Genomic DNA, 25254 nt, shown 5'->3' on the forward strand with positions numbered 1-25254 from the left:
TTTTACGACATAACGAAACTCACGAGAACGTATCCGAACTATTAAAAATCGTGATGACGTTTAATTACCTGTGTTGCAAAGAAAAGAAACGAACAAATATTTGGATTCTGGATCCCCTATTTAGATAAAACAATTTGTTGCAGTAATACGTGCTGCTCAGTTAAATTGTAAACTGTTTAAGTAATATATTGTATGTGAAAAATTTATAAAAGGGAAGTGAGCACGATAAATGTGAACATAATCCATTTTCATTGACATCATGATATAAATAGGATAAATATATTTTTATACTAGTAACATCAAACGTCTAATTGGATTACAATGGCGGCTATGTCCCCGTCTGAGGTAAGTAAAAAATAATTAAAATAATATACTTTACGAAACTCATTAATCGTCAATGCTTGAGGTATATTAAGTCCGTCAAATAATAGTACCGAAACGGTTACATAAATATCCATGAATTCGTAGATCTAACGAGGTCCGTATTGTGACAGATTTGCTATTAGATTTTTTGTCAGAAAACATAATTTTATTGTTGAGGAAGAAAATTATGCCGTAATGTTGAAACTTGTGAATATGAATATGTTTCCGCAGCCTTGGAAGGTAGCACCTTGTGTAGAAGTTATGAACTTAGGACTTATTAAGTTTGTGGGTATAAATATCGTACGATGTGTTTTTAGCGGAGATTACAAAAAGAACTGATGTCCCTGATGAAAGAACCGCCACCAGGAGTCACCGTAGACGGAGATCAGGCCAGCCAAAATCTAACACTGTGAGTAAACACCTGCACATTCGATACAAAAGCATATTTTTAAGGAGAACCATTTTTTGTTTGAAATAATAGGTATGTAAACAGCAATAAATTTTATTCCATCGCCTTGCATTATAAATAATGTTTTGTGCACAATAATAGCATGGTAAATATAGATGTTTTGTTTGAACTGAGTAGAATTATTAGTGGTGCCAAAACAACATTTTAAAGTGATGTAAACATTGATATATTTTGAATAGTTCTCAATGCAGTACTTCCTTGTTTCAAAAGAGGATCAATATATTTAAAGGATTATAATAAAGCAAAGAATATTAATTTTTATTTCCTGTGATTTCAATTTTCTATTGTAAGATAATTAAATTGCTACTTAAATGAAAATGCCATAAAATATGATAGTATCATAAAAAATAAATTTAAAAAAATGCTTTACAACAAAGAAATCACTTAAAATAATATGATGTAACTTAGTAGTGATTGTTCTGTGGAGCTATTTAGCAATGTTTATGCCATGTGATGTTATTTATTCATGCTTTGATGTCGTCATGGCCCATGTGTTGCATACGGTAGTATAGTTTAAATATATTATGTCTTATTGTCCATCGCAGACACTTGTTTTAAGAACTATATGTGAATTTTAGTAAGTTTTATGGACTAATGTAGAACCTGGTATGAGTAATGTTGATCTTGCTCCAGCCCTATACAAGTTACAAGGTATATTTCGGTTGTATACTGATTCGGTTCATCCATTTAAGAGCTATGGTGCCACAAACTAATAGACAGAAAGCAATATTCTTCTATTCCATTTGTCATAACAATCTTATTAATATCTTTTTCGACCACCTCCCTTTGAGCAAATAGATAATGAATTTATTTTCAAATACATCATGGTTATTGTACAATGAATTTGACCCTTCTTGCTAATGAGCTCCATAAATTAAAAAATAATTACTTGAACAGCAATAATGTATGGTCCAATTAATTACTAGTTAGTGCAATCATGGAATTGCCCAATAATTTGTAAAAAGTGTAGTCATTATTAATTTAATTAATGGTCACAGAATGGTTAGGCCAATGCCTGATAAAACAAAATTGTCTCATCATCACCAGCCTTTTTATCATCCGACTACCAATTACTGTAGGCCTCCTTTTATATACAAAAGGATTAAGCGGTAATAAGAAAGCCTAGTTGTAATAAAAATGCCTATCTATCTATGCTTAAATTAGGTGATTATTGTGAATATCAAAAAGCACTATGGTCCTACATAGTCATCAGTTTTCACTCTGCCTTTTACCAAACATTAGTTGGCCTGATTCAAACAATCGAATTTTCTATGAATTTGCATTATGTCTTTTTTGTTAATATGCCATTTTCAAGGTTGAAAGGTAGAGGATTTACTATAACATAATAGCTTTAAGTCTAACATTATTGTTTCATGTTTCTAAGTGATTTCTGTTTGTCAGGTGGACAGTTCACATGGAAGGTGTTCCCGGCACATTATATGAAGGCGAAAAATTTGTATTGCAATTTAAATTCACAAACAAGTACCCGTTTGACTCTCCCGAAGTAAGTACTATTTTTTTTTTAAACTTTATATTAATTAGTTGCGAACTTTTTAAGCTTAGTTGCTATGCCAAATATCACTTGTCGAAATATTTAGCTAACTGCAATAATAATAACTGCTTATCTAATTTTGCAGTTGTTAAAATAACTAAAAATATATATTATCCTTAAAATGACATAAATATCTATAACCAGGTCATTCTAATTAGGTATTATTTGAATTGCATATGGAATATAATGATTGTGTACAGGAAAATAATTTTTATCTAAAAAACGTGAGTGACCATGATATAGACGTTATGTACGTAATTCGCCTTGGCACTTTTACTACAGACATGGTAAAAAGGTTAAGACATTTTTATAGTGTGTTTTATATTTCCCATGATCAATGACTACCATTACAGGCTATCCTAGATAAGATTAAAGTTGCAAGCAACCAAATACGCGAAATAACCTACCTGAACAGATTTCTCTTAGTCTTCGTAAAAATATACTTTGTTTGATATATAAATTCACAGGGATACGATAAATAAATAATAGCAGTCCAAATACGGTCAAGTTAGGTCTTAATTCACATATCTGAGCTAATCAATTTTATAAACAAGAATTAGTGACGAAATTCAGTAGTAACAACACTATTTCTAAATTATATGGTATGTATCAGGTATCTAAGGAGCGCCTTTTTACCCTGTTGCGGGAAATTGTGCTCCCGGGACATGGGCAAAGCCGCGGGGAACTACTACTAACTACATAAACATGTAGGTCGCTACTTGTTTCCGCGAGACTAAAGGACCGGGTTACGAATAATATTAACTCGAGATAACTCCCGATTAGATTAGCTGAATTGGGTTACCGGATAAATTGTTATCGACGACAGTGCAACTTTGTTTTGCTTACTAAGTATTGGACAGCTTGAATGAAACAATAATGTTTCATTGACAATTTGTGACTCATTTGTTTAAATAAATAACATGATGATAAACATTTTTGGGGGATCTTCCATCTTTGTAAAGTAGCTAGCAGGCCTCCTAAGCTGCACTCAGGGTAGTTAGTTATGTTTTATTTGCAAATTACACATACCTAAACCTTCCTCACAAATCATCAGTAGTAGTTTTTTTTTTCTCGCGGACAGACAGACACCGACCAATGACTTTTTATAGACATGCATGACATATATTTAATTTTCCACGATACATCAACGAACTAAAAACATCTTGTAATATTGATTATTCTCCTATTATCTCAACAATTTTAGAACGAAACCGGTTCTTCCACAACTCTATTTAAATGTAACGAGTTCTATAGTCTGTTTTTTAATCTCGTAGACTAAATTGACACTTGCAAAATGTCAAACTTTCTAATAATTTTGCTAGCTCTGTGGTGCTGTGTTGTACTTACGATACCGGTTCGTTGAATCGTAACTTTTTACAATAAGTCATCCTGAAATAATGGGCTTATCCTTGATGATTACGCATGGCTTTGCGTGGTCAGATATCCCTGGCAGTTTGTAGCACGTCGTACAGCCATGTGTACGTACGTGAATTTTAAATATAAAACTTTGAATGAATATTAAATTCGTCTATTATAGATAAAAAGTTACGATTCAACGAACCGGTATCGTAAGTACAACACTGCACCACAGAGCTAGCAAAATTATTAGAAAGTTTGACATTTTGCAAGTGTCAATTTAGTCTACGAGATTAAAAAACAGACTATAGTCTATTTTTGCCTAGAAATAAAATAGTTTCAAAGTCTTACTCTCAATGCCAATAAAGATAATTAATTTACTACCATTGAAATTAATTAAAATTCTTCATTAAAAAAAACTACCACCGTAACAATTGCACTAATTATCTCGGATCAACTGGCTTGCAATGTTTTGAAATTAGTTGTAATCTACGGTGCAATTAGTCAGTTTTTAGTGTTTATAAAACTATGCCCTTGCACCTTGACGGTCTTTTCTTTATGCTATAAAAACTGTTCTTATTGCTTAATGACTTCATCTACTTAGATAAGTCTGCTAAGGGTTGTTTCCAATTTTCGAAAATCTATTTAAATAGCTTCTAAATAATTTAAAGATCACCCCTCCTAGGATTTTGCCTCTTAAATCTCTTTACTTTTTATGTATTCGATTTTTTTCTATTTTTCTTAAAACATTGCCCAGAAAACGCTCGATCACGTGACTGTGACGTCACAGTATACTATGTGTTCCTTTACACTTTCCACATCTAAAGAGAAGAAACTAATTAGAAAGAAGTCATTGATTTTTAAATTCTAACAATGTATTCTTATAATATAGATACAAAAACAAATATTTTAAACATTTACATTATTTTTAAACATTGGGCACAAAAGAAAATACCTGTAATGTTTTGAGTTGTGTACGCGATAAAATAAAACTGTGCAAAGGAACGTAAAGTTTGTGTTTGTTATTGAGGTTATATTTGTGTCATCTTGGTTATTAGCAAAGAATTGAGAGACAAAAAAACTATCAGCTTTCATAAATCCTTTCTCCATAATTCTTTTCTAACTTTCTTTCGCTTAAATACAAATAAAAACTAAAGAAAACATCACATCAATTCTCAGTTTATACCTGTCATAGACTGTCACTGTCAAATACTTGTCATTGTCAATGTAAAGTGACGACATCGGACTCGATTCGCCGTTTTCAAGGGCATGACGTAATAGACGATAAATTTAAATTTCATTAATTTTTAAAAAAATATTTGGTCAGTTATTATTAATATAATATAGCTTAACGTGTTTCTAGTTTTGTGAACTTTCGGTGCATATACAAATTTTTAATTGACTGAATACTAGGCAACAACCCTATTGTACATGCAGAAATTGGTAAAGCGCTTTAGTTTCGGATTGGCCTGCGTAGCGTGAGGTGACCTATTGGTTATTTCAGTTTTATTGCAATAAATTACCCAGAAGTAGGTAAAATAATAAGTTTATTAAATAATTTTGAATCAATGCGTATTTGAGCTGAAATTTCTCGCAAGTTAGAAACATGCTGAAACAATTTGGTAGATAATGGTAGTTCTATATGTGGCATCAATAACAAAATTGTATCGAACAATAATGCCTCGTGGTATTCAGAACCAAAGGTCAATTATAGAATCGAAATACAGAACCACACAACAATGTACTCAAATTATCGATTATCATTAGTCCATTTGTATTTATAACTGAAGACCATTCGATTTGTAATAATCGATACGACTTCGAAGCCTTGCATATGTTAGGTTTAGACCACAGTATGAGTGATGCATCGACTCTGCTAATCTGGTTAATAAATTAATCCAATTAAATCATTTCAAAGGTCACAGAATTTAAATTGTTTACATGCGATTACATTATCTTTGTCTGAAATATTTTACAAACAGAAAAAAGACGTGATGTCTGTCTTGCAATTGATTCGAAACTTAGAAAGGACGAACAAAAATACTTATACATCACATATTAACAGTCAATGAACAGTTGTAAAGAGTCTTCCTTATTGATCTTTTTCTCTATATCTTAAAAAAATGAAATGTGTACGGGATTTATCCATTTCATTTCTATATTTTTTTCCGTTTCTGCCAGCGATTTGATTTTAGGAAAACATATTGACTGAAGGCCTTATAATAAGGTCTGAAACTGTCCATCTCCTCTTTCCATCACGGCGGGATGTTCAATGATCGAAATCTACTAAATTCGAATACGTCCAGAAATGGAATGGCCACTATATACCCCTAGTTATGATCAGATAATCCTTAAAATTTTATTATGACCAGTATTCGTGTCAAGTCAGTACCTAATATATGTATATTTCTGCAGTAACTGTAGTAAGCTGTCAATGCAGACTTCGGTTTAATTGTGAATAAGTTGACGCGGCGCTGCGCCATTCTCTAGTGCTCGGTATTTGCTATAAACTATTTTCAGATCGTTCGCTTACTAACAGTTATTATGTTTTGAGGAAAAACTTGGTAGAAAATTAATTCTTACATGCACTTTTGGGGAATATTAATGTCGACTTGAGGAAGTCGAGTGTCAAGACTGTATCTTCTTAGCTTAATCGCGAAACGAATAATTAATTTTGAGAAGAGGATTTTTATTTGTATTGTATTATATTTTTGTTTAAAAGGGGGCTTAAATAAATCACGTATGAAATAAAACGTAAAAAAATAATTACTATGTGAGATAAACGCAGAGCACAAATATTTTTTTAAGCAACGCGAAGCTGACTGCTAATATGAAAACCATTATTAGCGTATTACATAAAAAAGTACACAGAAACCAGCTGCTTTATTTAGCGACTATCGTCTACGTAAATACATATACGTAACAGACTCCACTGGACTTTCGCCTGGTAGTTTTATCATGGAGAACAAAATAACTAGCGGAAATATAATGAAATCTCTCCTAAAAATAGCGCGCCAAAATGCGGGTTTTTGGGAGACAAGGAACGTTACTGCCTACGCCCTTATACGGCTTGCTCGTACCATCATTTTTGAAATTCCAAAAATTGTTGACAGCTGTCTCAAAGAACCCGAACGCCTCGTTAGTTCACTCGTAACTGATCTTTCATGCCCACCGTACGTATATGACCTCGAAGACCTGACATATCTGCATTATGGCGTGTCCGTTCATCTTCCCTTACTCCGTGGTATTTACTAATTAATGCTATCTAGGAAATAGGTTTCACCTACCTATGTCCTTTCGTACTCATTTACATATCGACCAGTCACGCCACTGTATTCATAGAGTAGGTACAAATAAGCCGTTTTATATAATCTGCATTTAAATTTTGAAGCCGGTTTTCATGTAATGTCATGAGTCATCTCTGAAATGACTGAACTAATTTTGATAGTATTTGATAAAGAATGCAGGAATAGAAACATGTTTCTATTATAATATTATCAAATATATATTTCAAGTTCCTTTTGATTTAGGTAGTTCTTCGAATGGTACAAATTCTCAATATTATGTCCACAGCTGGTTGTGAAAGATTTTGATCATACCAATATTTTATCAGCTGCGTATCTGGTATCGTATCTCACCGTATCTAGTTTATTATTGATTCAGTTGCTGGGTAACTAACTGGCTGTTTCAATATGTAATCAAGTTCAAGTGCAAACCAGAACACACGAGATGAAAATATAGGCATAAGCAGAAGCACGATATACTCTGTTTGCTCAAACTTAAAAGATTATATTATATCTTTATTCATACGATAGAGAAGAAACTTTATATCCAAAACAAAAAGCTGCGAAATTTCTAAACCCACTTGTAAAATATTTCCCTGTGGGCAAGCTATGCTAGCTATCCCCGGGTGACATCTATATTTTATCCTTATAAGTATGGCAAGTAGTTCAAAGCTGACTCGAGTGTATCCCCAAGAAACATCCTTACTAAAAAATGTGTCTAAATATATGGCCACAAAATGGGTCAGACCGCTGCAGTTCTCCAGTTAAGAGCAAATGAACTGGCTCGAACAATGTTCGGAGTGGTGGGCGGTAATCCCTCGCGCTAAGTGACTTTAAATCGTTTATTAATTGTGCTCCGGATTCTCGGCGTAACGCGCTAGATAACGCTCTTGTTAAATCAAGCCTTTTGTATCTAGCTAGAGGCTTAGAAATTACGGGTAGAATTAGTTACGGTATTTAATTTATTTGACGCTTTCTCATTAGAGGCAATTGGAATGAAAATTGGTGGGTTATATCTTTAAGAGCATATTTTGCTATCGTTTTGTCTTTTCTGTAATTCTGTTCTTGTCAGTTGTCCTGAAGTCTTTCAAGGGATGATGACTTTCAGAAAGACGTGATACTTTCACGCCTGTTTCTTGTTCTTGGGCGACCCCAAAATGACTATACTCACTGGAATCAGGCAATCGGCAAAAACATCAAAGTAGCCAGTAAAATAGGTCCTCACCTCCACCCAGCTGTCTCCTCAAGTTTTCTCCATCCTAAACAATTTTTATTCTGTGCTTCCAGGTGACGTTCATAGGCAATAACATACCGATCCACCCGCACGTGTACTCCAACGGGCACATCTGCCTGTCCATACTGACGGACGACTGGTCGCCCGCGCTGTCCGTGCAGTCCGTCTGTCTGTCCATCGTGTCCATGCTCAGTAGCTGTAAGGAGAAGGTAATCTAATGTTATATACAACATGTTACTATCATGTCATACTGACGGACGACTGGTCGCCCGCGCTGTCCGTGCAGTCCGTCTGTCTGTCCATCGTGTCCATGCTCAGTAGCTGTAAGGAGAAGGTAATCTAATGTTATATACAACATGTTACTATCATGTCATACTGACGGACGACTGGTCGCCCGCGCTGTCCGTGCAGTCCGTCTGTCTGTCCATCGTGTCCATGCTCAGTAGCTGTAAGGAGAAGGTAATCTAATGTTATATACAACATGTTACTATCATGTCATACTGACGGACGACTGGTCGAAATTATAAATCTTGTGTTCAAGAAAATTAAATCGGATTCATTTCATATTTCAGAAACGACCACCGGATAACTCATTTTACGTAAAAACCTGCAACAAAAATCCTAAGAAAACGAAATGGTGGTATCATGGTGAGTATGAAGCATACAAATTATTGTTTTCATGTCATATACATGTACCTACTTATTTTTATTTTTTTACTTTTGTTCCCATCTGCATTACAAAAACCTCCCTCTTGCCTTCCAATTTGTCCCTGATTAAATAACAATGCACTTAAAACTTGGTCCCCAACTAAGGAATATTATCAAAGTGCATGTCAGCCACAACTCATATTGTAATATGCGTTATCTGACTAGATAACATTATCGCGGCCGATGGAATCTTGTACAATCAATACATTACTTGTCTATGTTAGGATAACAGTATCTATATTTTTATACAACAATTTTGTTTGTATGCCCTTGCTGTTGTATTATGAATATTAGAATGCATTACCCTTCTATATTTTTGACAATCCCTAGGACAAACATTTTCTGAAATTGGATTTTGGTTTAATTTTGTAGAACACATCTCTTCCCATCTTCATTTTACTTCAATTTTATGGGAAATACAAATTTATGCCTAATTTGGGTCAATAAAACGTACGTAAAGTCCGCTAATTAAGCAGTTTCTAGATAGTGACATAAATGTTAATGTTCCAGATGACTCCGTCTAACAAAACATCGCGTCGCTGTATCGAGCATGGACGATAAATCTCAGTATGTGTTAAGTGTTATAACTATACGGTATGTTATTGTAAAATGTTATGTACATACGACGCGACGAGCGCATGCGACGCGCGGGAACATGCGGGCGGCCTGTGGCGCCAGCTCCCGCTACACGGCTACTGATGTCAGCAAGATAAATTCACCAGTATGAAGATGCTGCCACGTATTGAACATGTGGGTAAATACTACAACCCAACTGAAACCGGCTGCACGTGTGCTGTCTACGATGTGCGTCCAATTAGTTATAACATCTACCCGAATAAGTTACAACTTGTTTGTGTCCAACTAATTGTTGTCCTGTGTCGTCGTACTTGCAAACTATTGTAACATTCACTACGCAGTTTGCCCAGATTGTTCAATAATGCAGCTGTGTACTAAAATTTATAGTTAGTGGAAAATCGCTGCTCTCAATACCCTACACTATGGAGATACACAAGCATTGGAAATAATTATGTGCCTAAAAATACCTTCACATTTATGTTCATGCCCAATGACGTGAATTCCTCTTGGGTTGAGACAGAGTTCGAAGCTAAGCTATAAATGCTATCATACAATGGAGGGGATTTGTCAGTGCTAAATTAAAGATATACTTGTAAGTAGAGTAATAGGGTATGAACTAATAATGTACCGCATATTGGTCTTGTTCGCGCATCAGTCATCCTTTGTTTAGTTGTATATAATTTTTAATTTTTATTATTGTGATTTTACCAAGCAATTGCAATTTACTCATGCTATGTCAATATTTACTCTCAGCTTCAAGTGTACTCTACATTTTACAACTGTATGTCACATGAGGCTTGAAGCATTTTATTCGAAATGTAACAAAAATCAATCTATTCAAAACCATTATGAAGTTTATTTCAACTTGTGATTCTGCATTAATGCTTTGGGAATTTTAGTCAACGCTTAATGTCTGTTCATATTAGTTCATTACGTAGCCAGTCGTAATTATTTTCATAGGATATTTTGTGAGCATAATGAAATGCAATAACTTCAATAATTTCTGTTTTTATATTTGTAGGTAAATATTCTACGTGATGATGAATGTAATTTTGTATGAAATTTTATTTACGTATGTCAATAAGGGATTCATTGAATCATAGACTAATATTATATATGCAACATAGTTATACTCGCTGTGAATATTTGTTCATACACCATCCGCCGCCGGAACTGCGGACTTCATATTGAACCTCTTCGCAATGCATCCAAATACTAGTCTACTACAAAGTATTTTCAAGTGATTTAGACCAAACAAATTACAGAAACATAATGGTCTCTGACAAAACGTTTTATATAATAATATTCCCCTTTAATTTTGCAATATACCGGTGCTATGTGGAGATCGTTATAAATTCACTTTTGTCAAAGTTTTGTCATGTTTTATGATTGCAAACTTTCACATTAGGCTAGCAACACATTCCTGTATTATTAGATAACAAATTGCTGGGTGATGTGTACCTTATGATTTATGGAAATGCATTAATTGTGTATTAATGAAACAACCTGCTTAATTTATTGAAATAAAAATATAGTTAAACATGTTTTCGTAATTTTATTCCATTTACCTATAAATTATTGCACACTATATTGATGTGTGAGGCACAACAAATGTCATTTAATATAAAAATAATTTAATTTTTAAAATAAATTGCGTTTGAAGGGGAAAAAATATGAAAAATATTGCAGTTGATTGAACCCATTTAAAGAGAAAACACGAAAATAAGACAGTAATATTATGACACAAAACACAAATAATAACAGAATATACTTATACACTAAAATAAGTAATAAATGAGATAGCTCAAGGAGCCTAACCTGGCGTATGGTACCTATGCATAGATTTAGGAGCCCACAAGTATATTACATAAAATCAATCCATTGGTTAGGTCTCTAAAACTTGAAACATTTTAGATACGTAGGTATCATGCAATATTATTTTAATAATTTGACATCATCCCATAATTTTAAAGACAATACAAAAGCAAAACAAATAGCATTTTTATTCCACATCCCTGTCGAGCCATTGGTCTATTCTTTACAATAATAGAGTTATTTATTATTGTGAATTATTGACTCAGCCGCAATTAAAATAAACATTCAAAAGAAGACTTGAATAAACATAACTATAAACAACCACTATTTCCAAAAATGAATTTGATTCACATGATTTGAGTTTCGTAAATTGCACAACATACTTATGTTAAGTACTAGCTAATTTATTTAAATAATTAATTAATATTATTTCGTTATAATGAGTACAAATAAATAAGTTAAACATTTTAAGTCTCTCACTTAATTACTTAACAACAAACATTTGTACAAATCGGATTTACATAAAAATATATTTTACAGATCTACTAGGTTATGTTGTCCCTAATTTCCCGCGCAAATTCTCAACAGCAAACAGATGAATAAACAGTTTACTGACTACATAAGTTGTTTGGATTTGTGACAGGTTTGAAAACTTCTATTAATACATAAATAGAAAAAAACTTGCTAACTTATTAAATGTTAGGTGTAAGTAGGTATTCTAAAATGCAGGAATGGAAAGGAAATTATTTAAGTTTTTAATTTTAATTAAGGTGCTATAGAAGGCATTTATTTTTGTCGTATCATTACATTTTAGTTTACAACCTTTATTTTTTAATCCATCATTAATTTCACAGCCCAAGCCCACAATTTTGTTTTTCTATATCAGCTTAGTCATTAATTACTCTAAAATTTGATAAAACATTAATAAATTAAACTTCACTGGAAACTTTTAAAGTGAGTCATCTATAAACTAGTATGATGAGTAGTAAGTATGTGCCACAAGACTAGACACAATTAAAAAAATACTTTTATACCCAGTCGAGCTTAGCACTACATCTTTGATAACCACATCCCAACAACCTTCTGTTGCTAGATTAACAACACAACTTGTAGTTTGTCCACATAGTACTGATGGTCGAACCTGGTCACGAGGATACCTCCTGAGACCTTCACATCACTGTCAGCTGAGTAGTCGATGTTCTCGCCTTTGATCGTCGTCATCTTACCTCGGACAGTCTTAATGATGGCGTCGCCAGCGCATAGGTCCCACTTCTTAATGGCTGTGGCGTGGAGGTACACGTCATATGTACCGTTGACGACTTCCATGACCTTGTAGCCGGCCCCCGCGGCTGACGAGACCGTGGTCTTCGGCCCGTACGCTGACATCGCCAGCTCCGACACCTTGCCGGGGTGTGAGCGGGAGACCACCACTCGAGGATGCTCTTTGTTCTCCTCTTTCTGTAAAGTGATGAGTAAACTTACTATGGATAACTTGAATGGATTGCCTGAAAGATGACATGACTAGGAAGGGAGTGAGTATATGACGAGTGACACGGAGGAAAGAAAGCGGAAGACATATTGCGCCGACACCAAATAAAATTGGGAATGGTAACAAGAGGGAAAACATGAGTAAGCTTACTAGTATAAAATTAAAGTACGAGATATTATGCGACATTATTTGGTAATGCAGAAATGGATGTCTATCTATGAGCTAAAACCAATTTTGATGATTCTTATGATAACAATCACTTTGATCTACTTTGCATTACAAGTGATACTAAAGCATGATTGTACTTTAAAATTAAATAGGTACAATGCTGTGCTGGGTGGTTTTTCGATTTTTATCATAAATAAATTTTATAATACCAGCTAAACTTGAAACTTACATGGGTAGCTTTAGGCATGTTGGTAGATGGCTTCTTGGTGTACCAGCCCCAGTAAGTTTTCGGAATGAAGGGGTAGTGTATGACCCCAATAATAGGCACCCCCTTTAGAGCCACACACACCATGGTTGTCACATACTCGTACAAACCCTCTGGAATTATATAAGTTTAGTTTTTAGTAGGTCTTTGTTAATAAGACTTGCTGATGTCAGATTGAGTATGGAAGATATGCTGCTCTATGGAATAAAGGCAGAAACGTGATATTGATTCATAAGACAGTTGCTATCTAATATTATTCATATGAATGACAGTTTTTTAACACTTTCATGGTTACATGATGGAGCCAATTTGGACAGTATGAAGAACAGTGGAGAAAAATGTGACCCTTGAGATGAATATTCTCCATTATAATTTTAGCTACATATGATTAATTTCGAACAATAAAAAATCATTATGTCAGTATGTATGTTAACAGTGAAAACTACCATTGAACTCATTAATATTATCAATGCACAGCATAACTAATTAGGTAGGTTACACAATCAACCAAATACCTTGTTACTATGAGTATGTTATACATACATGTTAAGGCAGTTATAACTTTATTCAAATGCTATGAAAAATATTTTGTATATAAAATACTTATAGCATTCACATAAACTGTGATATAAAATTCTTCAAGATAATTGACCATGCCAGTAACTTTTACAAAACTAGGATTGAACAATTTATTAAGTCTATTGCAAATTGGTAATTATCTTACAAGTTCTAATTGGAAAGTGGCTTATGGTCTAACCCAATACCAGATACCAGATACCAGATCACAGGTCCCAATTTTAAGAAAAACACAAGTCAGTTAGCAAAGTATATCTTAATAATAGGGGTTAAAGTATGAAATTGCCGATTTGTACTGAAAATCTAAATTGTAATTTTTTTTAATTTTTAACAAACTTATTTAATCAAAATAGTTGCCATTATTATCTATACATTGCGGCCATCTAATAAGAAGGTCATTTATGCCGTTACGATAGAACTCTGAGGATCTAGACTGCACAAACTGTGTGAAAGAATTTTGATCTGCCTCCTGGGAAGAAACTTCTTGTGACGCAGATAATTGTCCAAATCACAAAAAAAAATGGTCGTCCGTTAGAGCAAGGTCTGGCGAATATGGAGGAAGACGAATAGTTTCCAACTGCAGTTCCTGAAGAGTTAAAACGGTTTCTTTTGCTGTATGAGGCCTCGCGTTGTCATGGAGCAATAACTAAATTTCTCGTTAATCACCTGTCAGGCGGTCTTTTTCATGGCTCGTTCTTCAAGTCGAAGTTTCCACCACGAAAGCGTTTAATCCAAAATCGCACGGTGCGTTCATTAGCAGACACCTCTTCAAATGCAGCATTGATATTGCGGGCTGTTTCTGCCGTTTACTTCCGCGTCGGAACTCATATTCAAAAATTACTCAAATTTTCGCAGTGTCCATCTTTCTTGTTTAAGTTGAATAACAAAAACAATTGAACATCGATAATCAAATGTTTCACATTTTTTAAAAGAAGAACATCACAGAAACCACGTGAAAAAAGTTTCATTCGAAAACCTCAAACCATGAAGACTCTATGGCAATTCAAAAACCTACTAGAATAAAACGGCAATTTCATACTTTAACCCCTAATATCAAGAAGTGAAATAAAACTTGTTACAAGATCAACAAAAATAAAGCAATAAAACCTTAAACAAACGTTTCAGTATTTTTATTGCCCCTTATCAGTATGGTTGGCAAAGGCCATACTATGAACAGACGTGTTTAAATTACACTAATCTGTCAAGCAAAAATTCTATAAAATCGTTTTACAAGTACATTCAACCTCCTTGGTATTGTATGTATAATGCAATATAAATAATTTATACATGGGTTCGCTAAATTAATATGTCGTAAATTGTACTTGCTGAGTAGCCAAATTCCTTCATATTGTTATAGGAAACCAATAGTTACATATTGTTGAGTGTTGGACTGAAATATGAGGATTGTAATGAATTACCTGTGTACTCCTTCGTAGCGTCTAACGGGTCGATCCACACACTAACATCCTTCACATAAACCAGCTCATCATTCATGTACTCCACTATACTGTTCCCTGGCAGAGTCTGTTCGATATCAATCGCAGGCTGGTCCTCACAGCTCGTCCCGCTCTTTGTGTGCTCCTCGGAAACCACCGTCAACTTCGGGAACGTGTTCTTCAAACTATAGTACATTGAGCAATGCGAAGCGTAATCTGCATCGGTAACCGGGTCGTTCGCCCCTTCCAACGTTTTACCTTTGCTTTTAACATTTAATTCATGGCTCTTCCCATCCATCACCTTCTTACCACCCCGCTCAGCGGCCACAACAGCCGCTTTTAGTAAACTCTTTAAATTAATAAGGTCGGTTTTCTCCATAGGAAAACCAGCGTTACCAGTCCGCCAATAAATTATTAAAAATAGTATAAATCCTAATGTAAAACATGCGAATTTATTCACTCTTAAAGTACCACCAAAATTCATTTTGGTATTGTTTACTTTATTTTAATTTACAGCAATTTTATCGTTGTTGAGAGTGTGATGTGAGGCGTGAGCTCTTTTCAAAACATAACTTGACAGTGACATGACATGTGACAAACATTGCAGCGGAGATGCAAATGCAGAAAATCTCTGAACTTTTTCGTTCGGATAGTCACCTTAAAAGTAGTTTTCAACAGGAAACACTAATTTAGTAAGTTTTCGCACCTCTAAACTGTCAGAATCCTAGAAGTTTTGTATCTATGGTTGTTATCATTTCATTTTTTTTATCAGTCTGTGACCGGCGTTGAAAACGACACGCGAGAGAGCTCGTAAAATCTCAAGATCATTTTTTGTAATTTTGTAGAATATTACCAGATAGTATTGAACACATTTAGTGAACCGTGAAAGTAATAATTTAAGGCGTACAAAATGATATTCGTTGCCATTTACGATATGGTAAGTTTCTCCTGTCCGAATATTTATTAGTCACTTATCATCGCTTTTGGGTATCATTTGTAACTATTTTACACCTTCCAGGCTGGCTGGTGGACTCTAGTAATGGCTCTACAAGTGGTAGTAATTTCAACTTACTTTTTCTGGAGCAAAAAGAAGTCTAAAACCTATGATCCCCTGTGTAATGGGAAACCGATAGAATGGAACCCTATACCTATCGTGGAGCACGACGTGACGGTTGAAGAACCTCCTTTGATGGGTAAAATAGACGATAATGCTTTAAATGTGGGTTCTTTAAGTTTCCTGTGCCTTGATAAGGAAGAGTCTATCATGGACGCTGCGTTGGAGTCTCTTGGGAAGTACGGAGTCGGCTCCTGTGGCCCTCGAGGCTTCTATGGCACTATTGACGTCCATCTAGACTTGGAGGAGCGTCTGGCTAAGTTCCTGGAGGTGGAAGAGACTTGTGTGTACTCGTATGGGTTCTCTACAATCGCTAGTGCTATACCTTCATATTCCAAGAAGAAGGATATCATTTTTGCGTAAGTATTGGTTTTACCTTATGTATTTGATCTAAATATCTTAAAGATAGAAACTACTCAATAAAATTTAATTTATTATTTTTAACCTTCTAATCAGAAAAACATAAATTGCCAATTAGTCATGATTTATTTATGTTTACTTACATTACATACAGCTTATTCATACATATGATTACAGTATGAAGTTCACATTTATTTGAACAACTACTCCTTTCATACATTTAAGTATTAAATCTTTAAAATGTTATGACATAAACGTTTAATAAAATTAAATTAGTCTGCATGTAACAACAGGTTTTTGATATAGTGATCAAGGTCTCAACCTTGAATTATTATCTCTATGAATTCAAGCATGAATTTTCTATTTTTTATTCAATAGGACATAGTTTGGACAGTATTGTTTTTAAGGTTTCTATAATTATTGTTTTTAAACAAATTATAAGATGTTTAAACTACTTTCGAAATCAAACACAAGTCTGTAAAAAAGTAAATGTATTCTTTAATTATTCATTACTTACAAGAGTTCATTCAAACTGCAGCATTATGTGTATGCCATCAGTGCACGGGCGCATGTATAAAACATATCATATATTATAGTAAAGCGTTCTAAAAGGGAGATCCCCAATTAGTCATTCTCAGTAATGTTTACCTTCTTTCGATACAGACTTATTAATAAAATAAATACTTCCCTTGCACTTGACTTGCTGTACATCTAGAAATACATAATGTAATTTTTTCCTTAACAAATGTATTAAAAGTAATTGATGCATTTAAAGTCCTGAGAAAATCATTAAATTATGCACTTTTTTTTATACAGTCACCCAATCCTGACTTTCAAACGATATTTGCTTCATTCCATTTATATGCAAATATTCCTGAAGAATAATTAAAATTGTAATTATGCATTGAACATTATTTATGCAATTATGTGCATGAAAAGGTATTTAATGCACTAAAGTTCTATTCATAAATAAAGAGTGTCATGGTCTAATCTAGCAATTTATAGTGGGCGTGGTGTATTAAGATGGTGGACAACCAGACAATACTATTTATTTAATGCTCATGGACCTGTCACACAAAGATTTGTCACATGTGAATATTTTTATGAACTTGCAACTTTGTTAGTTAGTTACAGCCTATTTATCGTCCCACTGCTGGGCACAGGCCTCCTCTCACACGGAGAAGGATTGAGCATTAATCACCACGCTTGCTCAATGCGGGTTGGTGATTTCAGACTATATAGTCCAGGTTTCCTCAAGATGTTTTCCTTCACCTTTTTATCAGCCATTGGTGTCTAAGATATACTTAGAAAGTACATACAAACTTAGAAAAGTTGCATTGGTACTTGCCTGACCTGGATTCGAACCCGCGCCCTCATACTCGAGAGGTTGGTTCTTTGCCCACTAGGCCACCACGACTTTTTACTTACCTTGTACTTTTGACTTGTCAGCTTAGGTTCAGATTACATAAAAAAAATGTCTTGTTCATTTCAACACTTTTATCTGACTGTTTGTGACCTAGAATCTGATTAACTTTGCTTATGGTTCAGGATTAGGCCTAGCCCAGAATTTTTTCATACATGTAATTAAAATGCTAAGTAAGTTATTAGCCTTACAGACAACAGTTCTATTAGTTATTCATTAATATTACAAACATTTCCCCATACTAAATATCTTCAAACTTTCAGTGATGAATGTGTATGGTTCGCAATACAGAAAGGCATAGAAGCCTCCCGCAGCACCGCTCGCTACTACAAACACAATGACATGGACCATCTGGAACAGCTCCTGGCCGAGGCTCAGAAGAAGAAGGAACTCAACCCTCGGAGACGAGCCTTCTTGATTGCAGAAGCTATTTACTTTAATACTGGAGAAATGTGCCCGTTGAAGAGGTTGGTGCAGTTAGCGAGAAAGTATAAGCTCAGGATTATTTTGGATGAAAGTTTGACTATTGGGGTGAGTTATATTTTTAAGTACTTGATATATAAATCTCATTTTTGGGTTTGAAATACAAACTTATTTCATTGTTAAAAAAAATGAAAAATGCAACAAAATATTTCATGCTGTTTATTGACCTATAATTGAAAAACTTATTTTGTAAGTAAAGTGGCTACTGCTTAATTAGTAACTAGTAATTTTTATAAGACCCAAATAATTATTATGTTAATCGAAAATAATTACACGCCCATTTGAACTTATAATTTAATGAGAAAATATGAGTTAAATAATTAATTAATAGGTAATTATTTAAATTATAAACATGATAAAACAATGTAAATTAGCAAAACTTTATTTAAATAAGATGCATATCAGCTATTAATTTTTCAAATATTTACCCAAAAACTGAAAACAACACACAAAAAATATCGTAGAAATAATTATATGTTTTACGCTACGAGCTACTATCTTGTTCAAACATGAATAGGTATGATATTGCAATTGCTATCTCTGTTGGATTAATACTTGATAACAGAGTTCCGTGTAGGTGTGCATCTACTATATTGCCACGGAAATCCATTGCTGGATCTTCGTGTGTACTTTCAGAGATAATAAGTAATAATATAATATGTTTAAAATCTCTAGAAATAAAAAGATTGTTCAGAAATTCTATTGTCATCAACCTGAATCTTGCCTCCTGATAGTCCCGCTCATTTAATTAAAATACCGGCTCAAATGATGTACGATAAAAATATTCCAATAGAATCCGTTAAGGCGATACTTACCATTCTTCATCCGAATACAGCAATGAATAAGACATAATTTGCATAATAATATGTGTAGGAGTTCATACTGCATGAAAGGCGGACTTGCCATTATAACTGCAGTGACCGCCCGACTATTCGTTAAGGGCACAAAAACTCATTTTTCCCTGAGTCGGTTTACTGGTTTCTGGTAATTCCAGAGATATCAAAAAAACTTAATAGTAATGTAGAAAATGTAGTCAATCAAGAACTATTCTAAAGAGTGTCGCATTACCGTCCCATCGGGCTATGAGAAGGAATAGTGAGTGCTCCTGTGTCTGCGCAAATGCTCGAGCACTATAATCTGTCCTGGCGGCTGGCTGATCTCCTTATACATATGAGAACAGCCGCTATGGCTGACAATCGGCTAGGAAGACATAATTCTAAAACAGTTTTGTATGAAGTTCTCCAAACAAACCGAGTACACTTGCACTCAATTAAGTTCCAATTTACCACGCAACGAGGGCGTTCATAGTAAATGGATCCCATGTGTATTGAATAAACATTAATTAGGACTTCGCCTTTATTGCTGGAACAATTTCAAATGTCGGCCAAGTGCGAGTGCGTTGCGTAAATTAATTAATACAATTAGTTGTTGTACTCGGGAGTACTATACAGCATACAGTGTAAATAACTGTTAGTTCTATTTTTCTTTGGTAATACTTGTATGTAGGATTGTTTGAGCTTCATGCTAACCCAAAAGCAATGATATTAGGCTGAAAAAGGCCAGTTTTACAATCAAATTTTGGACTACCGAAATAAAGTGGAATGGACCCTTTAACGTATTAATGTTTACTAAATTCCGCCAGCTATTTCAACCAGGTACCATGGGAAGTAATTCTCGAACCCGGATAAAAAGAAGTCTTTATATAGCCTTCCTCAATAAATGGGCTATCTAACACTGAATTTTTTTATGCAATCCAATTGTCCCTAATATTAGCGCGTTGAAACATCTCTTTGATTAATCGTTAGTAAACCTTCTTGAAGATACTGAGGACCATATTCTAAGCTAGATAACTAATAAAAAAACATATTTGTAAAAGTCTCCTTTCTTCCCAGGTGGTGGGTAAACACGGTCGCGGTATAACCGAGTTGCTGAACATCCCTCGCGATGAGATCGACCTGATCGTGGGCTCTCTGGAACATTCGTTCGCGACGGTCGGCGGCTTCTGTGCAGGAACACACTTCATGGTCGAACATCAGAGGCTTTCCGGACTTGGTGAGTATTTATAGAGTTAGAAAGAAATGAGAGAGCTTTTTTGGAACTAGGTACTAGCTTCTAGTTTTACCCGTGTCCCGTGGGAACTACACTGTGTGTGCACCGGGATAAAATGGATCCTATAGACTTCCTCGCGAAATGGGCTGTATAACGCTGAAGGATTTTTTCAAATAGATCCAGTAATTTCTGATTAGCGCGATATTGTAGATAGATGGTGGGGTCGACTTGCATTTCATTCGTTATTTTACATGGAAAGGGTGCTTATCTGACCTCCTCAGTCGAGTAATCAGGTAATGCTATAAATATTTTGATAAGACTAGTTGTCAATCTTTCCCGGCATTACCTACTTACCTGAGTAAAAAGTCTGAGAATTGATTTTACTCCTTCTAAAGATACCTACAATAGTTTTCAAATGTACCTGTAGTTATCAAGACTCATCATCGTCTCCCGATCGTTTTCCCAAATATGTTGAGGTCGGCTTCCACTCTCACCGGATGCAGCTGAGTACCAGTGTTTTACAAGGAGCGACTTAGGCAGTCGCTGACCTCCTCAACCCAGTTACCCAGGCAACCCAGTCGTTATCAAGACCATCGTAGTAAATTCTGTATTAAAATATATGTAATTTATTCCATGTTCCAGGTTACTGCTTCAGCGCATCTCTGCCGCCGATGTTGACGCAAGCGGCCATATCGGCGCTGGACATCATTGAGGCCAAGCCGGACATCATCGGCGAACTCAACGAAGTCTCCATTAAAATTAACAAGTATGTAGATTTGTCTAATTTTATGTTACAATTTTACTATCGTTTTTTTTTCTTATTTTTTGTCTCTCGCCAGGACAAGTCTTGCTCTCAAGTCTTTTCTCCGAATTTGTTGCTCGTATACGCTTGGTTCTTCTGCACGCAAAATCCGCTAGTGTAACAGTCGGTAATTTAAAAAATATAAAATCCACTTATTCATAAAAATATCACGCATCATTTATTGAAGTTTTTGCGGGTAAGAAAAAAAAAGAGGAAAGAAATGCGATTAATTGGTACTAAATTAAAAATAAACTTATATGTACAACTTAAAACTAATACATAGCATCAAAAAATTGCTCCTCATCGCTGTCACCGGGTAATGTACCCAGAAGGCTGGCAGCATTGCCACGTTGGATGGCAATGCTCAACCTCTGTGCGAAATAAAAGCCAGCCCTTGGGTCACGAGAAGTGTCAACAAGGCGCTTAGAAATTTCCTTCGCAAGCGCGTGAGCACTCGGACCCCACGGCCCGAGAGTTTCAACCCCAAACGGCTCAAACATGTAATTCCCGATAAGGCTACTATATTTGCGCCGTTTGAGGTCCTCTGCTTGTGAAGCGGCGGAGCCAACACAACACGCAGTTCTAGGAAGATGGGATGGCGCAAGAGTGTCGACGCAGGTCGCGTCCCACACTAAAGTCCTATTGAGCATTGCCATCCAACGTGGCAATGCTGCCAGCCTTCTGGGTACATTACCCGGTGACAGCGATGAGGAGCAATTTTTTCACGCATCATACATGCATGAAGTGAAGTGTTTTAGGTTCAGTAAATGTATGCAATTATAATAAGTTATAATCTACCCATGGTCTGTAATAAAAAAATATTCGTCGTAATGATAATCAATACGAGAAATTAAAAAGATAGATCGTGAAAAATGATCACTAACAGATGTTTCTTTAAAAATACTTCCTTCTACAAATAATGACTAGAATTCACTGCAATTTTATACTCTTCACTGATAAAATAACGTCACATAAAACGTACGATTTGATAAGACCACGCGACTCTGTACTTAATGCGTTATTACTCGCGATAAAGTCCATAAGTATGACTCAATCTTTAAGTAGTTCTGCAAACGTTTTAGATAAACTAGGAATTAATTTTACAGTGACAAATAAAAATATTGATAAAAAATTGTAAACTGCCATTTTAATTGAGATAAGGTGATAGATGAGCATTATAATGCAAAATTAAATAGGTCATTACGACCACAGATTACGACACACTTTACTACACTACTGCATTTCAGAAGTAAAATATTACGTTCTAATTGGGTTCTAATTACAAATTTCCTACATAGGATCTCATAAAATAGATCTTTTTCTTTCAGAAAATACTCTAAAAACTGAAAATTATAAACGTAGTTGTTTCTATGTCATCGTGAAAAAAAAGTCAGGCATTAATATGCATATTTTTCTTTTCAGAGCCCTCTCCCAACTGAAGCATTTCACATTCCGAGGCGACGCTCTCTCCCCGGTGAAGCACATCTACCTCAAAAAAGACGACCTCACAGACAGACTGAAACACTCATACCTCCGTAACATAACTAACTATTGTTTAGAGAAAAGCGTCGCCATGACAGTCGCCGCTTACTTACGAGATGTCGAACTAAACTGTCCAGAACCTTCCATCCGTTTAGCGTGTAGCAGGAAACTTACAGACGACAAAATAGATCTAATATGCTCATTATTAGACGAGGCGTATGAAAAAGTAGGTCCGAAACCCGAACTGTCTCCAAAGGCTGTTAAGTAATACCTTTGCTTCGAGTATTATCTATGGATTTTTGGCGGGAAGTACAATTTTTTTTGTTGTCTTTTTCTGACCTTGTTTTAAGGTTATTTTTCTTGTTTTTGTGTTAAGTGTATGTTTTATTATTTACTTCGCACCAATGCATACATTTATCGAATAGATTGTTTTTTATGCATTTCATTTAAATGCTAAGTTATATTGAAAATCGCTTTATTTTCATGGTGTTTACCCGACCGTAAAGGAAAAAGAGATTTTATAAATTTTACAGCTACCAATTCAAAGCAAAGCAATTTTTATTAGAGGCATGGCATTTGAAATAGCAAGTACGCTAGGTTTTATGTAAAAACTCAAGATTGTCAATGAACAAATGTTAAATACAGTTGTGTGCAATAAAAAGTAAATTAGTCCAATCAAATTATGGAAGACAAAATATAGTTCTAATCAGTAAAAGATTACGTTCACAAATTAGATGTATTGAGAGAGTAGGTACTACTTATTTTTGCATATAACTGTATTGTGGTAAGTTTTAAGTAAGTACATAACGTTATAATTTATTAAAATTAAGTGCACAATAAAGCTTATTATATTGTTAATTAATCGTAACTGAGTTCCAAATACTTGTTGTTAGATTAATAATATCGAATACTGGTTCGTAGTGGACTACTTAAATATAACTTTACCTACTAAACTAAAATTTGTATGACACAAGCAAGTGTGTCGTCACATCCCAAAAATATAATTATCTCCAATAATTCATGATTATCAAATACATAGTAAATAAACAACATGAGTTTGAATTTGTGAAAAGCAATTCCATAAATACAAGACTATCTTTTTCGAAATACTGTCCACTATGAAACCATAAACTTAAAGTATTACGAATAAAACCTCATGTTGCATTAATATTAGATTAATATTATATTTACTGCCGTGCGGTAACAAGTACATTAGGTAAGATACACTGCTTCACGTCTACTTAATTTTTATATTATTTATTTATCTGTAATAAGAAATAGCAGTAATGAAAGGTATTCTATGTGCTGATACAGAACATGATGTATATTTGTGCCAAGTTGCATTAAAACTCGTTTAGCAGTTGTGTGGAATAATTTAAATACATTACTTAGAGATTATTCTGAATGCGACTAAATAAATCGCGTTGGCCAAAATGAAATGTCTGAGCAAAACGTCATAATTTTTTAAACAGTTACTGTAAAAAATATCGGACAAAACAGACAAAATATGAATCTTCGAGATCAATTCATAACTGTAATAGCAATATTATTACCACTACTTATGGCATGTAGCTTTATCTATATGACGTATCGATTTATAAAGCTAAGACGCAGAAATCTATTGATGGATTGAAAGCACCTCTAAAGATATCGATATTTTCCACTACAGAATGTCATAGGTATAGAATGTTCACTAGTTTATATAATAGTGCCTTGAATCTCATTTGATGTAAAAAGTATTGTATCTGCCTCTGTGGAAAAGAATACAAGTTTCGCGGAAAAAAAACTAAAGTTCTGTGAGCTTTTAAACAATATTTTTTGGTTTAATTGAACTTGTAAACTTTTTCACTAGTGGTACAGGATTAATGGTTAACACATTCCAATAAACTTCAAGTATTATATCAGTACGAGTATAATAGTCTATTTTATCCAAGTTAATAAATATAAATAGTTAAAATGTGTATTTTTACATCAAATGCTTAGCGAATACCAAGGTGTATCGTCATTAATATCATGACATATTTATTTATATCTTATTATAATGTATAATATTACAGAACAGTGCTTGTTATGTTATTACATGAATAAATACGAGATTTTTTAACATTGTATTTGTTTTTTGAACACGACCGCTGATGGTGACAGTCTTAATAATTTGTTATACTAGAGATAACTTAAATCTTTTCTAATAGTTTACATAATGTAATACTTTTCTTACAATTAAGTAACTAATTAATTAGTAGATCGAAT

General features: G+C 34.3%; 3 protein-coding genes across 4 annotated transcripts; 2 read left to right on the forward strand and 1 right to left on the reverse strand.

Annotated features, from left to right (window-relative positions):
- Positions 1-170: 170 nt before the first annotated feature.
- Positions 171-11086, forward strand: LOC110375582 (ubiquitin-conjugating enzyme E2 W). 2 transcript variants are annotated; one of them, XM_064037006.1, is made up of 6 exons: positions 171-345; positions 681-772; positions 2234-2336; positions 8312-8467; positions 8831-8906; positions 9477-11086. In XM_064037006.1, the coding sequence occupies exons 1-6, from the start codon at positions 322-324 to the stop codon at positions 9488-9490; spliced, it is 465 nt and encodes a 154-aa protein (XP_063893076.1). In that variant the 5' UTR covers positions 171-321; the 3' UTR covers positions 9491-11086. The 2 variants fall into 2 exon arrangements, with proteins under 2 accessions (XP_063893076.1, XP_063893075.1); XM_064037005.1 differs by lacking the exon at positions 171-345 and adding an exon at positions 372-603.
- A 1003-nt stretch (positions 11087-12089) lies between these two features.
- On the reverse strand, positions 12090-15895 carry LOC110375581 (putative inositol monophosphatase 3). The gene is made up of 3 exons (XM_021333739.3): positions 15274-15895; positions 13244-13392; positions 12090-12815 (listed from the first exon to the last, which is right to left on the reverse strand). Exons 1-3 carry the CDS (start codon positions 15773-15775, stop codon positions 12447-12449), a joined length of 1020 nt encoding a protein of 339 aa, XP_021189414.2. The 5' UTR covers positions 15776-15895; the 3' UTR covers positions 12090-12446.
- A 138-nt stretch (positions 15896-16033) lies between these two features.
- On the forward strand, positions 16034-25108 carry Spt-i (Serine palmitoyltransferase subunit I). The gene is made up of 6 exons (XM_064037004.1): positions 16034-16228; positions 16310-16764; positions 18452-18719; positions 20564-20723; positions 21363-21486; positions 22945-25108. Exons 1-6 carry the CDS (start codon positions 16202-16204, stop codon positions 23270-23272), a joined length of 1362 nt encoding a protein of 453 aa, XP_063893074.1. The 5' UTR covers positions 16034-16201; the 3' UTR covers positions 23273-25108.
- Positions 25109-25254: the final 146 nt, after the last annotated feature.

This window comes from Helicoverpa armigera, chromosome 11, assembly GCF_030705265.1.
Source record: "Helicoverpa armigera isolate CAAS_96S chromosome 11, ASM3070526v1, whole genome shotgun sequence".
Taxonomy (NCBI): Eukaryota; Metazoa; Arthropoda; class Insecta; order Lepidoptera; family Noctuidae; genus Helicoverpa; species Helicoverpa armigera.

Excerpts from the sequence above, each read along its gene's own strand:
- LOC110375582 (XM_064037005.1), top strand. The coding sequence starts at position 559 with ATGTTGAAACTTGTGAATATGAATATGTTTCCGCAGCCTTGGAAG. Across the intron at positions 773-2,233 it reads GCCAGCCAAAATCTAACACT|GTGGACAGTTCACATGGAAG; the intron begins GTGAGTAAACAC and ends TCTGTTTGTCAG. Across the intron at positions 8,468-8,830 it reads TCAGTAGCTGTAAGGAGAAG|AAACGACCACCGGATAACTC; the intron begins GTAATCTAATGT and ends TTCATATTTCAG.
- LOC110375581 (XM_021333739.3), bottom strand. The coding sequence starts at position 15,775 with ATGAATTTTGGTGGTACTTTAAGAGTGAATAAATTCGCATGTTTTACA. Across the intron at positions 13,393-15,273 it reads CGCTACGAAGGAGTACACAG|AGGGTTTGTACGAGTATGTG; the intron begins GTAATTCATTAC and ends ATATAATTCCAG. Across the intron at positions 12,816-13,243 it reads ACATGCCTAAAGCTACCCAT|AAAGAGGAGAACAAAGAGCA; the intron begins GTAAGTTTCAAG and ends ATCACTTTACAG.
- Spt-i (XM_064037004.1), top strand. The coding sequence starts at position 16,202 with ATGATATTCGTTGCCATTTACGATATG. Across the intron at positions 16,765-18,451 it reads AAGAAGGATATCATTTTTGC|TGATGAATGTGTATGGTTCG; the intron begins GTAAGTATTGGT and ends TCAAACTTTCAG. Across the intron at positions 18,720-20,563 it reads ATGAAAGTTTGACTATTGGG|GTGGTGGGTAAACACGGTCG; the intron begins GTGAGTTATATT and ends CTTTCTTCCCAG.